This window comes from Symsagittifera roscoffensis, chromosome 6, assembly GCF_963678635.1.
Source record: "Symsagittifera roscoffensis chromosome 6, txSymRosc1.1, whole genome shotgun sequence".
In the NCBI taxonomy this organism is placed as follows: domain Eukaryota; kingdom Metazoa; phylum Xenacoelomorpha; order Acoela; family Convolutidae; genus Symsagittifera; species Symsagittifera roscoffensis.
Window position 1 is genome coordinate 56,599,787 of NC_087067.1, and position 15,758 is coordinate 56,615,544.

The 15,758-nt window shown below is 41.1% G+C and overlaps 3 protein-coding genes across 3 annotated transcripts; all 3 read right to left on the reverse strand.

The window, feature by feature from the left end:
* Nucleotides 1–1,599: 1,599 nt before the first annotated feature.
* LOC134848835 (uncharacterized) lies at nucleotides 1,600–2,928 on the reverse strand. The gene has a single exon (XM_063866348.1). It carries the CDS (start codon nucleotides 2,926–2,928, stop codon nucleotides 1,600–1,602), a length of 1,329 nt encoding a protein of 442 aa, XP_063722418.1.
* Nucleotides 2,929–4,276: 1,348 nt separating this feature from the next.
* LOC134848836 (uncharacterized) lies at nucleotides 4,277–6,181 on the reverse strand. Its single transcript, XM_063866349.1, has 2 exons — nucleotides 5,807–6,181; nucleotides 4,277–5,173 (listed from the first exon to the last, which is right to left on the reverse strand). Exons 1-2 carry the CDS (start codon nucleotides 6,179–6,181, stop codon nucleotides 4,277–4,279), a joined length of 1,272 nt encoding a protein of 423 aa, XP_063722419.1.
* A 4,230-nt stretch (nucleotides 6,182–10,411) lies between these two features.
* LOC134848837 (uncharacterized) lies at nucleotides 10,412–11,152 on the reverse strand. Its single transcript, XM_063866350.1, has 3 exons — nucleotides 10,899–11,152; nucleotides 10,514–10,824; nucleotides 10,412–10,471 (listed from the first exon to the last, which is right to left on the reverse strand). The coding sequence occupies exons 1-3, from the start codon at nucleotides 10,939–10,941 to the stop codon at nucleotides 10,412–10,414; spliced, it is 414 nt and encodes a 137-aa protein (XP_063722420.1). The 5' UTR covers nucleotides 10,942–11,152.
* Nucleotides 11,153–15,758: the final 4,606 nt, after the last annotated feature.

Below are 15,758 nucleotides of genomic sequence, written 5' to 3' on the forward strand. Positions count from 1 at the left end.
CCCTTGAAGTGTCTTCAATTTTCAGATCGTTATTATGTCTGGATATGACTACCCATTTACAGTGTATGAGACGAAGGAGAGGAAGAGTAGGGCGGAGTCGGGTAGAGCACCACGTCTGCCTCCACATGGCGAGGTGCGAAGGTCCAGTAGGCGGGGCGCTGTCGACCGGGAGGACCTGCAGGGTTTCTTCGATGCAGTGACCAGAGGGTTTCACTCCGATTCCTGTTAAGTCGTTGGATGAGATCCAGTCTTCAAGGAAGGAAGCTGCAATCGTGGATAGGGCAGTTCTGCGGTTTCCGAAAGCTGAGAGCATTTATTCCATTGTATCAAAGTAGTAGAGTATAGCGGGTGTGCATCAATTGTTTGTTTTGTTTTAGAAGCAACTTAGAGGTCTTAAACGTATTAGTAACCTCAGCGTAGAAGGGTCATTGTGCACTGGCTGGGAGGTTGGAGTTAACTGTCGAGAGACTCCTAGTGTGACAGCTAAAGGTGTTATTGGCGTCATGTCTGGAGGTCAGACCAGATGGCCGAAGCAGGACTTTTCTTCTTTTCTCCAAGGTATTTTTGTAGAGTCCTCGTCCTTCCGGACTTTCCATCAAGACTTGGATGAGGAAGATGATGCTGTTTTGTGTCTTCTGGGGGGTCGAAAGTTGTGGCTGATGACATCTGAAGTCAATCTCTCTGGTGAACTTGAGCGCCTGGCCGGTAGCAATGATTCGGAGATGGGATTCACTGATGCTGCTAAATATCTGAGGAACCTTGGTTCTCATCAGAAGAAACTGCTCCGCTAGGGTGTTCTTGAGAAGGGGAAAAGTTTGTATCTTCCATATGCGTGGTGCCATGCAGTTCTGACTCTCTGCGACGAAGAGAGGGTCTGCTGCATGTACTATGCGGAGATGCAAACTCGAATTTCCTTGGTAGCATCTGCGTGGAAGCGCTGCCAGCAACACTGCAGGGTCAACAAGCGAAGAGGACCAGATGACAGCGAATCGCATGACAGCGAATGACTGTTCAACGGTAAATATGTAAGCAATTATTCAATAAATGAACTAAATGTGACTGCACCATAAGTATGGAGTATACAAGTGAAGTATTAATGGTACGAGTCATGAGCGAAAGTTTGTGTACTTAGAAAAACATTTTATGGGAATTAATGGTTGTAAATCATTACAATACGACATCTTTGAATATAATTTAAAGGCAAATATAACATTTTAACAGTTTGACGTGATCAGAGAACCTATTGTTACATTCAAGACAGTAGAGTAGGCGTATCCTAGCTGTTTTCAGACAATAATTACATTTTGGGTCATGAGGGTACAACCTCATACGAATTTTAATGCACGATTTTGCACTAAAATTGATGAAAATTTACATCATTTTCGACTTTTATGAACATACAATATTGGGAATTTACACGAAAGTGGTCAATATGAACGATTCAGACCATAATGCATTGCATAGGGGTAATTTAGGTTCCTTCTTTCAAAAGGGTCATGGGGGTACTACCACTTAAAATTTGAAAACTGCACATTTTTGATATTTTTCGATTTTTAGTTCTTGTTTTAAATGAACTGCACATTGGATATGACTAGGTTGCTATACTGGTAGCTTCCGCAGCTTCGCGACTGGGCGTATGTATTCACCAGTTGTGGTCTTCACTTTTACCACTCGAACAATCAAGTCATTTCCAGGATAAACTTCTATGATTCGTCCAGTTTTCCATTCTAGCGGTCGTTCATTGTCTTCGGCAAGTAGGACTAGGTTGCCAACTTTAAATTCTGGGCCATCCGTGAACCATTTTTTCCGTATTTGTAGCGTTATGAGGTAATCCCTTTTCCAAACTTTCCAGAAATCCTTGATCATATTCTGTAATAGTCGATATCGTACATTGGTTGAAACTTGGATGTCAGCAGAGGGAAGAGTTAGCAATGATTCCCCTATCAGAAAATGAGCGGGTGTCAGCGGAGTTGGGTCCTTAGGATCACTTGACATTGGATACAATGGTCGTGAGTTTAAGACAGCTTCAATTTGATTAAGAATTGTAAGAAATTCTGCAAAACTGAGACGTTGCAGTCCAATAACTTTTCGCATATGTCTCTTCATACTTTCTACAGCTGCTTCACAGAGTCCTCCGAAGTGAGGAGCACGTGGAGGGATGGTGACCCATTCAGTTCGTTGGCTGTTGACGAAACTAACAACTGATTTGTCCGTTCCATTTTTGTCGAGCAGTTCCTTGATTTTGATCAGATCATTTCGAGCCCCGATAAAATCGCTTCCATTGTCACTTAAGATCTTCTCAGGTTTACCACGGCGTGCAGTAAATCGTTTCAATGGAAGGATGTATGCTTCTTCGGTTAGACGAGTAACCATTTCCAAATGAATAGCTTTTGTCGCGAGACAAACAAAGATGGCAACATAAATTTTTGAGACATCTGCTTCCTTAATTTCAAAGGGACCAGCAAAGTCTATTCCACATTGAGCAAATGGTTTTGCGGTCATTATTCTTTCTGTAGGAAGATTAGCCATGAATTGAGAAGTAGGTTGCTGACTAAATCGGACACATCTCATGCATCTTCTAATGAACTGTCGAACTAGATCACGGCCTCCGATTATCCAAATTTCCTCTCTCATTGTGTTCAGTACTAATTGCCCCCCGCCATGAAGAGTATCTTCATGATATTTGCGTATAAGTAGGGATACTAAATCAGATTTTTCCGAAACGAGTATTGGAAACTTCTTGTCTGTTGGGTAGTTCGATAGTGAAAGTCTGCCTCCAACTCTTAGTAGATCGTAATTCTTGTCGAAAAACGGACTAAGATTGAGTAGTTTCGATGTTTTACTCAGCTCCCTTTTCACCTTCAGACAATTTAGCTCTGATTTGAAGTGTTTTTCTTGGTCTAAACGAAGAGTTAGCATTTTTGCCATGATTCTATTTTTAGGACTAAGACAATCTTCTTCAAGTTGTACATCAGATGTCCGCTTAGATCTGAGCCGCTTCCGATAGTTTGTCGATATTCTATGCTTAAGATGTTGAACAAATGATAGTAAATAGCATGCGATGCGTACTGTCTTGTTCCAAGTGCTGTAGTCCTTTAAACGAAAAATTCCATCCGTCATTTCTTCGTTTTGAGCATGATTTGCGAGAACAGTTCGAATTTGTTCACTTTCTGCATTAGTCTTGGCTTTGACGGTTCGTTTTTCAGGTGCTTCAACTAGAGATGGTTGTAGGTTGGGCCAGTGCCTTTCATCCTTGGTCAGCCAATCTGGTCCATTCCACCAGAGTGAGGAAGATATTAATGTGTCAGCTAATACACCACGAGAGGCTAAATCAGCTGGATTTACTGCTGTTGGCACGTGTTTCCAACCACTTCTGGGTAGGGTCTCTTGTATTTGTGAAATTCTGTTTGCAAAAAAAGTGTTCCACGTTCTTGGAAGTTGAGCAAGCCATTGCAAGACAATTGTTGAATCAGTCCAGGCGTGTGAAGTTATCTCAACAGATTTGTTTTCCTCAAAATTGAATGAACTGATTTAAGAAGTTTGGTAGCTAAACTTGCACCGCAGAGCTCTAATTTGGGAACAGAGATTGCGTTGACCGGAGCAACCTTTGTTTTGGAGGTCAGTAGATACGCAAAGGTTTTGCCATCATCATCTGTAATTCTTGCATAGATTGCGGCTGCATATGCTTTTTCGGAAGCATCACAGAATACGTGAAATTGTACCTCCTTTATTGGATGTGAGCTCATAGATCTTGGTATCTGTAGTTCCAGTAGTTGAGGCAATGTTCCGGTGAGCTCATACCATTTTCCGTGGTTTCCTGATCGACTTCAGAATCCCAATCAAAACCTTGGACCCATAGCTGTTGCATGAGACATTTGAAATTGATGATGAATGGAGCTAGCCATCCCATCGGATCAAACAATTTTGAAATTGTGGACAGAAGAGTCCTCTTTGTAAACAGTTTCAGCTCTGATAAGGCAGTTGAAAAACAAAAGATGTCCTTATTGGGCTTCCAACTGACTCCTAGCGCCTTGATTTTGTATTCGTCAGAGAAAAGTTCCAGCACATCCGATTTTTCGCGGAGATGTTCTGGCAATCCTTCAATTATTTTAGCATTGCTTGAAGTCCATTTTCGTAGAGGGAATTCATGAGAGTTCAGCTCTTCGCATAAATCAGAGATGAGTCTTTCTGCTTCATGCTTATCATTAGTGCCACCAAGAAAGTCGTCTACATAGAAACAATTTTTGAGACTATCTTTGACCATTGGGTTCTTAGATTAATCTGCTACTTCATTGAGGCATCTTGTTGAGTGAAAAGCTGACGAAGCTATTCCATATGTAACACGTGTCATCTTGAGATGCTTGATTTCATCCGATTTATTTGATCTCCAAAGTATGCGATGGAAATCCTTCGATTTGTCCTCTAGAGCAACTTGTCGGTACATTTTTGCAATATCTGCTGATAAACCAATTGGGTAGAACCTGAAGCGCATGATTATTGAGTAGAGGTCGTCTTGTACCGTGGGACCAACCATCAAAGTGTCGTTGAGTGATTGTCCGGTTGATGTTGTTGCAGATCCGTCGAAAACTACACGTAGCTTTGTGGTAGTAGAATCTTCCTTGAAAACGCAGTGATGTGGCAGATAATATACGCTATCAACTGGCTTTTCGATTTCTCCAGGCGGTATGTACTCCATATGCCCCATATCGAGAAATTCGTCTATGAATGCGGTATAGCGATCTTTTAGTTCTGGATTCTGTTCCAGTCGTCGCTCGAGATAATTGAATCTGAGTTTTGCTTGTGCTAAACTGTCGCCAAGTTGACTTTTGGGCTTGAAAGGCAGCTGCACGGTGAATCGTCCATTTTGTAGTATGGTTGTTTCCTTAAAGTGAGATTCACATCGATCTTCTTCTGTTGTTGTCTTTTTGAAATCAGGAATTTCTTCTAATTCCCAAAATTTCCTTAGACTATCGTCAATAGACACATAAAATGACTTGAAGAAGGTTGTTGGAGGACCGGGAGTTCGGCCGCTAATCATCCAACCAAATAGAGTGTCACGTGCATAAAGCTTGTCTGTAAGCTTAATCTTTCCGCAGCCAACAATGTCGTTGTAGACATCACAGCCTAGGATTATATCGATTTCCTTTGGTTTATCAAAGTCTGGGTCCGAGAGCTTAAGACGTATGATATCCAAACTGTTCGGTATATTCAACCGTTCTCTGGGCAGGTAGCCAGAAAGTTTTTGAAGAGTGAAGGCTTCAATATGTAGAGATTGATTCTGAGAATCCTTTGTTTCCAGATTGACAGAACCAGATTTCACAGTTTTTGCTCCTCAGCCAACTCGAGTTAGTTGAAGAGTCAATTTCTTGATTGGAAGCTTGAGTCGGTTAGCACAGCTGTTTGTAACGAAACTGCTTTCAGATCCGCTGTCCAGTAAGGCTCGACAATTGTGATAACTTGCAGTTTTCACCTCAATTAGTACAGTTCCCAGCATGGTAGTGGCACCGGTAGTACTCCCGGGACCCGCCAACTTATTTTCAGGTCCCGGTTGCTTGTTTGGGTCTGTATGGATGTGAAGTAACGAGTGATGACCCTTTCGACAGGTTTGGCACGTTGACTTCGATTTGCACTCATGATTTTGGTGTCCAAGGGACAGGCAATTGAAGCATAATCGCTTTGATTTGGCTTCTTGTCTTCTATTGGAAATAGACATTTCCTGAAATTTTGTGCATTGATACACGCGGTGATCACCACTGCAGCATGGGCAGATGATCGTCTTAGCAGAGTTCGTGTGGTATGTCTGTACCTTGTCATCTTTCTTAGAGTTTCCAGATTGGTCTGAACTTCCTTGATGATTTTTTCTATGAATTGAAGGTAACTGGAGGTCCTTCGTAGCTTCTAGGGCGCGAGATCGTTCCTCCAAGAACTTCTTCAACTGTTTGATTTTCGGCACGTCACTTCCCGCGCAGGAAAGTTCCCATTGTCTTCTAGTTTCAGGATCTAATTTCTTGGCCAAAACGTGAACCCAGATCAAATCGCATTGATCAATTTTTAGTCCAAGTCCTGTCAGTGCCATCGTGTTTTCCGTGTAGGTGTTAATCAAGCGACGTATTGCAGCGGATGACTCATGCTTCATTGGAGTGAATTCAAAAATTGTTTCCAAGTGAGCGTGTGAGATCATCTTGACATCAGCTTATCGATCCTTTAGAAGTTCCCTTGCGACTGAGTAGTTCGCGCTTGTAGTAGGCAAGTGGGATAGCAAACGAAACGGTTCATCCTTGAGGGCACCCTTTAGGTATTTCTGAACATCAGACAGCGATGCATTTGAGTGAACTGCTCCATCAAAGGAATCTAAGAAAGGTAGCCATTGATCATACCTTCCGCTAAATGCTGGCGAATTCAGTTTCGGCAACTTCAGCCAAGTATCTTGGTTTCGGCCAGCACCACGTTGGGAAGTGGATTTGTAGGATCCTGTTCCGCTTGCGCTGTCGTCATCTTTGACCGATTCAGTTGAATATTTTCATCGGTCATCTAAAATAGTTGTGATCATTTCCATCAAACAATCTACTTGAAGGTAGATTTTCTCAGCTTCTTCCAATTCAACTTCAAATGCATCTTCATCGTCGTTTAGAACATTTGAAATTTGCTGATTAAGCTCTTCCAGGTCCTTTTTCTTTCGTTCGCACATAGTTCCAATTTCCTTGTAGGTTAGAGCAGATGCCTCTTTGTTGAAGATTGCTGAGACGGCATTTTCCGATCGGGTAATGACACCGATGTTAGCACTTCTTGGTCGCTTCAAAGCAGAAAGTGTGAGCGTCACGTTGCTCATGTCACTAGCAGGTGATGACATTTTTAACTTTCCTCTTTGTTTCTAATCTTTGGTTCGTTCGTGAGTCGCGTTGCACCAAAAATGTTGTGCAGCAGAAGTTGGGAAACGAAAAATCACCAATCCGACTGAATAAAACTAGTGATTCGCAAAGAGTGTAAATTATTTCATGAGTTATAGATAGACGTCAATTGATTTTTGTTAAATGCGGTTTAAATAAGTAAATCAGTTCAATCGTAGATTTAGTTCAAGTAAAAAGCTGAGATGTCTATTTTAGGCTTCAACATCAGTAGTTGAAGATGCTGAAAAAAACTAATATTTAACCCAAATATAAGTGAGGCTACCTTTGGTTCTTCAATTTCCTTCTTCATAGCAGGAGGAGATTTCTCCGCTTTCTCTGGGCCTTCGCCTTCTCTGTCTTCTTCATCGGTCTCGATGATTTTCTTCTTGGTCCCAGCTACTTTCACCAATTTCACAGGAGAAGCCTCGCTTTCTTCGTTCATATCTTCTTCATCGTCCATTTTTCGCATCATCCATGTCATTGACAAACTTGGTACTCTGAGTTCCCATGACGTACACTGGACCATTTCCTTTTTTGAGAACAAGCTTGAAGTCTTCGGAGGTTTTCAGCTGGATTTGAATAGTGTCCGTCACTCCTGGTGTAACAGACTAACATTGTAAAGACATGCTTCATAAATATTGGTTACTATGAAACGATTGCCTCACACACCTTTCTGCAGGACACAAAAAAACACTGCTGACATCTTCTCCATCAACGTCCGTATACTCTATGTTTACAACATTCAGCTCATATTCTTTGCTGCTATCACCAAGGAAAACATTACTGAAGCTTAAAATGCGATCATCTTCGTCGTCACTTGAAGCCCATTCTTTAACTTTGTTGGCCTTGTCAAGAGTCGCACTCCAGAGATAAAATGTTTCCATTGCACTGGATATCAAACTCACTTAAATATGAAAACAAACAGTGTTGCATCGAGCTTTTCATGTACGCTAACAGGAAGACCATTTAAAAACGAGAAAGAATGTTAGTCGTTCCAACCGTAACACACGGCGAGAGAAAAAAGCAGAACACGAAAGAACAATAAAAGGCCTTAACAACGAAAAAGTGCTGCGAAGGAGGGTCAAAATATTTTAGAAATTTTCTATTTTCAAATTTTCGATTGAAGAGTGAATATTTCTCAGAAATAAGAGAAACGGCCATTTTGACACCACCAACTAGAGTGGAAAACATTCGCACGTTAATACGAGAAAACGAAGCCTCTTATCGTGACAATCACGCACGATAAGACTCTTAGCAGAAGAAGATAGTGGGAAAGGAGGCTTCAGTGGGGAAAGGAATATTGAGGAGAACCCTCCCGTGCCACGAATTGAAGGCAATAACGACGTTATTACAAAGAGAACACGGAAGCGGAGACTTGGTCCCCCAGAGACTGATATATGGTGAAAGACTGTAGTAAAATAACGTTTTAGCTACTCTGATGCTATAAACGTTTGAATTGACACCGTTATTATCTGATATTTTAGAGTATGAGCAGCTAGAAAGAGGAAAGGGTCAATCCGTCTCCAATGGATTTAATATAGAACTGTCACACAAAAACATTATAAAATAGGATATTCGAGCCGTATTTTCAATAGCAATCACGTGGTCTGAGGATCCGAGACTCATCTAAGTGGTTGTGTTCGCATATAAACGAAATGTTATCAAAAGTCGTTTGACTGATGGCCTGAAAATAGTAACTTTTACTTAGCCCCAAACAGACCAGAAAATCAACTGGCTAGGTCGGGACGGCAAAAAACGAGTAGAATTAAGGTAACTGACGCCTGCCAGTCGTTAATAGGTACTTTTTCTATGCTCCGTCGCTGTGTAGTATTCGGGCGAATGTTACATAGGCGTTTTTATGGCGCTCTTGGGTGGGCCTGTTAAAGGCATAAGACCATCATGATCAGCAAACGTTTCAGCGACGAACCCTCCGCTCCGCGCGTATGCCCGAGTTAGAGGCCTTAAGGACCTTTATTGTGCTAGAGAGAGGGTGCGTACCCTCCGCCTAGTACTATTCAGCTTTTTAACTTAGTTAAGACCGAAAATTCCGGGGGCCGGAGGTTTAGGTGGGAAATCTAGAGCCCGCTTGTCCCGAGGTTCCAGGACATAAAACATTTATAGATAAAGCGTAAAACCAAACAAAAATAGTGTATAACCAAGGAAAAGTCAAAAATAGATTTATTTAAAAACAAAAAAGTACAAAAAACAGTAAGAAATCCAAAAAAGACCAAAAACAGTAAAAAACATAAAATGACAGTTTATATGTTATTTCAGGACGACATGTGATCTGACCTTCTTTTTTGTTGTTGTTTCAGATTGTTTTATATCATTTCTGATAAAATGATTGTGTGTTTCGGTGAAGGGTTGGGTACCCTCCCTTGAGTGTAATTTGAGTATTGAGCACGTTAATGGTGATTTTGCCGGTGACCACTCAACAGGGACATCAGGGACAACATCCACAACGACTGTTGGGTATCTTTGAAACAATTTTAGTCCAAGTCCTGTCAGTGCCATCGTGTTTTCCGTGTAGGTGTTAATCAAGCGACGTATTGCAGCGGATGACTCATGCTTCATTGGAGTGAATTCAAAAATTGTTTCCAAGTGAGCGTGTGAGATCATCTTGACATCAGCTTATCGATCCTTTAGAAGTTCCCTTGCGACTGAGTAGTTCGCGCTTGTAGTAGGCAAGTGGGATAGCAAACGAAACGGTTCATCCTTGAGGGCACCCTTTAGGTATTTCTGAACATCAGACAGCGATGCATTTGAGTGAACTGCTCCATCAAAGGAATCTAAGAAAGGTAGCCATTGATCATACCTTCCGCTAAATGCTGGCGAATTCAGTTTCGGCAACTTCAGCCAAGTATCTTGGTTTCGGCCAGCACCACGTTGGGAAGTGGATTTGTAGGATCCTGTTCCGCTTGCGCTGTCGTCATCTTTGACCGATTCAGTTGAATATTTTCATCGGTCATCTAAAATAGTTGTGATCATTTCCATCAAACAATCTACTTGAAGGTAGATTTTCTCAGCTTCTTCCAATTCAACTTCAAGTGCATCTTCATCGTCGTTTAGAACATTTGAAATTTGCTGATTAAGCTCTTCCAGGTCCTTTTTCTTTCGTTCGCACATCGTGAGATTGGCCTTGAGAGTTCCAATTTCCTTGTAGGTTAGAGCAGATGCCTCTTTGTTGAAGATTGCTGAGACGGCATTTTCCGATCGGGTAATGACACCGATGTTAGCACTTCTTGGTCGCTTCAAAGCAGAAAGTGTGAGCGTCACGTTGCTCATGTCACTAGCAGGTGATGACATTTTTAACTTTCCTCTTTGTTTCTAATCTTTGGTTCGTTCGTGAGTCGCGTTGCACCAAAAATGTTGTGCAGCAGAAGTTGGGAAACGAAAAATCACCAATCCGACTGAATAAAACTAGTGAATCGCAAAGAGTGTAAACTATTTCATGAGTTATAGATAGACGTCAATTGATTTTTGTTAAATGCGGTTTAAATAAGTAAATCAGTTCAATCGTAGATTTAGTTCAAGTAAAAAGCTGAGATGTCTATTTTAGGCTTCAACATCAGTAGTTGAAGATGCTGAAAAAAACTAATATTTAACCCAAATATAAGTGAGGCTACCTTTGGTTCTTCAATTTCCTTCTTCATAGCAGGAGGAGATTTCTCCGCTTTCTCTGGGCCTTCGCCTTCTCTGTCTTCTTCATCGGTCTCGATGATTTTCTTCTTGGTCCCAGCTACTTTCACCAATTTCACAGGAGAAGCCTCGCTTTCTTCGTTCATATCTTCTTCATCGTCCATACTCGCATCATCCATGTCATTGACAAACTTGGTACTCTGAGTTCCCATGACGTACACTGGACCATTTCCTTTTTTGAGAACAAGCTTGAAGTCTTCGGAGGTTTTCAGCTGGATTTGAATAGTGTCCGTCACTCCTGGTGTAACAGACTAACATTGTAAAGACATGCTTCATAAATATTGGTTACTATGAAACGATTGCCTCACACACCTTTCTGCAGGACACAAAAAAACACTGCTGACATCTTCTCCATCAACGTCCGTATACTCTATGTTTACAACATTCAGCTCATATTCTTTGCTGCTATCACCAAGGAAAACATTACTGAAGCTTAAAATGCGATCATCTTCGTCGTCACTTGAAGCCCATTCTTTAACTTTGTTGGCCTTGTCAAGAGTCGCACTCCAGAGATAAAATGTTTCCATTGCACTGGATATCAAACTCACTTAAATATGAAAACAAACAGTGTTGCATCGAGCTTTTCATGTACGCTAACAGGAAGACCATTTAAAAACGAGAAAGAATGTTAGTCGTTCCAACCGTAACACACGGCGAGAGAAAAAAGCAGAACACGAAAGAACAATAAAAGGCCTTAACAACGAAAAAGTGCTGCGAAGGAGGGTCAAAATATTTTAGAAATTTTCTATTTTCAAATTTTCGATTGAAGAGTGAATATTTCTCAGAAATAAGAGAAACGGCCATTTTGACACCACCAACTAGAGTGGAAAACATTCGCACGTTAATACGAGAAAACGAAGCCTCTTATCGTGACAATCACGCACGATAAGACTCTTAGCAGAAGAAGATAGTGGGAAAGGAGGCTTCAGTGGGGAAAGGAATATTGAGGAGAACCCTCCCGTGCCACGAATTGAAGGCAATAACGACGTTATTACAAAGAGAACACGGAAGCGGAGACTTGGTCCCCCAGAGACTGATATATGGTGAAAGACTGTAGTAAAATAACGTTTTAGCTACTCTGATGCTATAAACGTTTGAATTGACACCGTTATTATCTGATATTTTAGAGTATGAGCAGCTAGAAAGAGGAAAGGGTCAATCCGTCTCCAATGGATTTAATATAGAACTGTCACACAAAAACATTATAAAATAGGATATTCGAGCCGTATTTTCAATAGCAATCACGTAGTCTGAGGATCCGAGACTCATCTAAGTGGTTGTGTTCGCATATAAACGAAATGTTATCAAAAGTCGTTTGACTGATGGCCTGAAAATAGTAACTTTTACTTAGCCCCAAACAGACCAGAAAATCAACTGGCTAGGTCGGGACGGCAAAAAACGAGTAGAATTAAGGTAACTGACGCCTGCCAGTCGTTAATAGGTACTTTTTCTATGCTCCGTCGCTGTGTAGTATTCGGGCGAATGTTACATAGGCGTTTTTATGGCGCTCTTGGGTGGGCCTGTTAAAGGCATAAGACCATCATGATCAGCAAACGTTTCAGCGACGAACCCTCCGCTCCGCGCGTATGCCCGAGTTAGAGGCCTTAAGGACCTTTATTGTGCTAGAGAGAGGGTGCGTACCCTCCGCCTAGTACTATTCAGCTTTTTAACTTAGTTAAGACCGAAAATTCCGGGGGCCGGAGGTTTAGGTGGGAAATCTAGAGCCCGCTTGTCCCGAGGTTCCAGGACATAAAACATTTATAGATAAAGCGTAAAACCAAACAAAAATAGTGTATAACCAAGGAAAAGTCAAAAATAGATTTATTTAAAAACAAAAAAGTACAAAAAACAGTAAGAAATCCAAAAAAGACCAAAAACAGTAAAAAACATAAAATGACAGTTTATATGTTATTTCAGGACGACATGTGATCTGACCTTCTTTTTTGTTGTTGTTTCAGATTGTTTTATATCATTTCTGATAAAATGATTGTGTGTTTCGGTGAAGGGTTGGGTACCCTCCCTTGAGTGTAATTTGAGTATTGAGCACGTTAATGGTGATTTTGCCGGTGACCACTCAACAGGGACATCAGGGACAACATCCACAACGACTGTTGGGTATCGTTGAAACAATTTTAGTATCGTTCGGGTACTTTTTTATTAAAAGTTAAGTGGTGGGTGGCACGATTGGCGCGGTCCGATTGTACCCTCCATCGATCACAAATTTCCGAGTTAAGGGTCTTAATTCGGGTATTTTTGTGCAAAAGAGGGTATAGTATAATTCATGAATGACTACTAATTGATTATTATCCTAATTAAATATTACTTATTTCCATTTTAGACCCAAGAAACACCCAAAATTTGTCGAAATTTACCGATTTTCGACCAATTTATAGACCCCCAAAATTTTGGATATCCGAGCTTTTCCAAACAGCAACAAGCTTGATATAGGGAGTTGCTACGCAGTTCAATCCCCTTGACTAAAGAAACCGCTCAGAAAAGGTACTCAGTAGAAGTTAGAAAAAACTAAATTTTTTCGATCAAAATTTTGATAATTTTCTGAATTTTGTCAATCAGTTTTGGGGATCGAGTTATTGAGTTTTTGGAGTTGGAGCAATAAAAATTTTTGCGTTAGGAGCGTGTTAGCATTTCGTGCTCGGTTGCCAGAGAAAAATTTGAGTAACCCTCCGATTAGCTCCGTCGATAGAGCTAACGACTTAAGGATTGGAAAAGGAAGGAATCGGAGGGTCCAAATTTGATAGTTATTGGCCAATTTTTGTTTCCAAACCAATTTTGGTCCGGTTTTTGCATTATTCCAGTGCTGTACGGGACTACTACGCTCGTTCCAATTAATTTTGGACACTTTCACTGATGATTGCGGAAAGAGTCTTTCAGAAACTATATAGGTGGTGAAAAAAGGTCATTTTAACGAACGCGTTTTTGGCGATTTCTCAAAGACTAGCCAACCGATCGGAATAAATTTGGTACTATAATTCGACGTTTTTGGTCAATTTTCCGGACCGCAACTGTTTTTGGGTTGATAATCTCGGAAAAGGAAATTGTTTTAGAATTTGTTGGTTCGGAGGGTCCAAATTGTAGGGAACCCTCCGAGCGGCAGAAAATTTTATAAAATCACCTTTTTATCCTACTGGGAAGATTGACCGTGTCAACCAACCTGATTTTAAGTCAGTTAGATTGCTTTCGGGGATTTTACCGCGCTAGAATAAGCCGTTTTCTCGATTTTTGGGGAACCGTCCGAAGTAACCCTCCGGAGTGACTTAAGCGCCTTAGCAACCCTCCTTAGTAGAAATTTTCCACGAGACACTCCGAAGAAGTTAAAACAACCCCCCATAGAGAATTTAGCTTGTTTTGACGCTTTCTGAGGCTAGTTGAAGACCCTTCTAAGTGAGGTTCTAAAATTTGAAAATTTTGAAAGAACCCTCCGAAGTAGCCCTCCGGAGCATATTAAGCCTCTTATTGACCCTCCTTAGTGAGTTAAAAGGGACCCTCCGAAGTCTTTTGGTTGACTAAGGCATCCTCCGAAGTAACCCTCCAAAGTAGGCTAAGTGTTTTAACAACCCTCCGAAGTAACTCTCCAGAGTGACTTAAACCTCCTAGCAACCCTCCTTATTGAAAACTTAGGGAAACAATCCGGGGCAATTTGAGAAACGGAAAGTATCCACTTAGGGCTGGGCGTGCAAGGTCAACAAACAACGGGCGTGCATATTAGGATCACAGGAGCCCATTTGACCCGGAAATTTGTGATCAACTTTGCATTCTAGATCGGGTGTATCAGAAGTACCCGAAAAATTTTTTTTTTTGATTGTGATTTTGGTTGTCTGGTTGCCTTGAGCTACTTAATAGGAAAACTCGGGCAATCCGGGAACACATTAAAGAAGACCTCGGTGAGTGTATTAGGCAAATACACACTCTCTTGAGAAGACAGTGTCCTGGGCTTCGTTCTTTTGTAGTGTTCCGATTGAGGGAAGTCTTTTTCTTTAAGACTAAGTTTTACTCATCTATTCCTGAATCGTCACTGCCTTTTTACAAAAGATTGTTTGATTTTAACAAAGCAGTGATTTGATAAGAGTGTGGCGGCAAATTGATACTGACGAAAGTCAGCTGTAGGATACTCTTATCTGATTATCAGTTGTGTTTTGTGTATTGACTATATCTTGTGAAAATTTTGTGATACTGTTATACTATACAACGGGGTTGAGTTAGCATTATATTAATACTGAGCAGGCCCTGTGTGTAACTTTAGCTGATTCACTAATATTTACAACATTCAGCTCATATTCGTTGGTGCTATCACCAAAGAAAACATTACTGAAGCTTAAAATCCGATCATCTTCGTCGTCACCTGAAGCCCATTGTTTAACTTTGTTGGCCTTGTCAAAAGTCGCACTCCAGAGATGAATTGTTTCCGTTGCACTGGATATCAAACTCACTTAAATATGAAAACAAACAGTGTTGCATCGAGCTTTTCATGTACGCTAACAGGAAGACCATTTAAAAACGAGAAAGAATGTTAGTCGTTCCAACCGTAACACACGGCGAGAGAAAAAAGCGCTTAACGCCATTGGCTCAAAGCTAGAAAACAAATTGTGCCATTCTGCCAGACTGGCACAGCACAACCTTCCGGCAGAACACGAAAGAACAATAAAAGGCCTTAACAACGAAAAAGTGCTGCGAAGGAGGGTCAAAATATTCTAGAATTTTCTATTTTCAAATTTTCGATTGGAGAGTGAATATTTCTCAGAAATACGAGAAACGGCCATTTTGACACCACCAACTAGAGTGGAAAACAGTCGCTTGTTAATACGAGAAAATGAAGTCTCTTATCGTGACAATCACGCACGATAAGACTCTTAGCAGAAGAAGATAGTGGGAAAGGAGGCTTCAGTGGGGAAAGGAATATTGAGCAGAACCCTCCCGTGCCACGAATTGAAGGCAATAACGACGTTATCACAAAGAGAACACGGAAGCGGAGACTTAGTCCACCGGAGACTGATATATGGTGAAAGACTGTAGAAAAATAACGTTTTAGGTACTCTGATGCTATAAACGTTTGAATTGACACCGTTATTATCTGATATTTTAGAGTATGAGCAGCTAGAAAGAGGAAAGGGTCAATCCGTCTCCAATGGATTTAATATAGAACTGTCACACAAA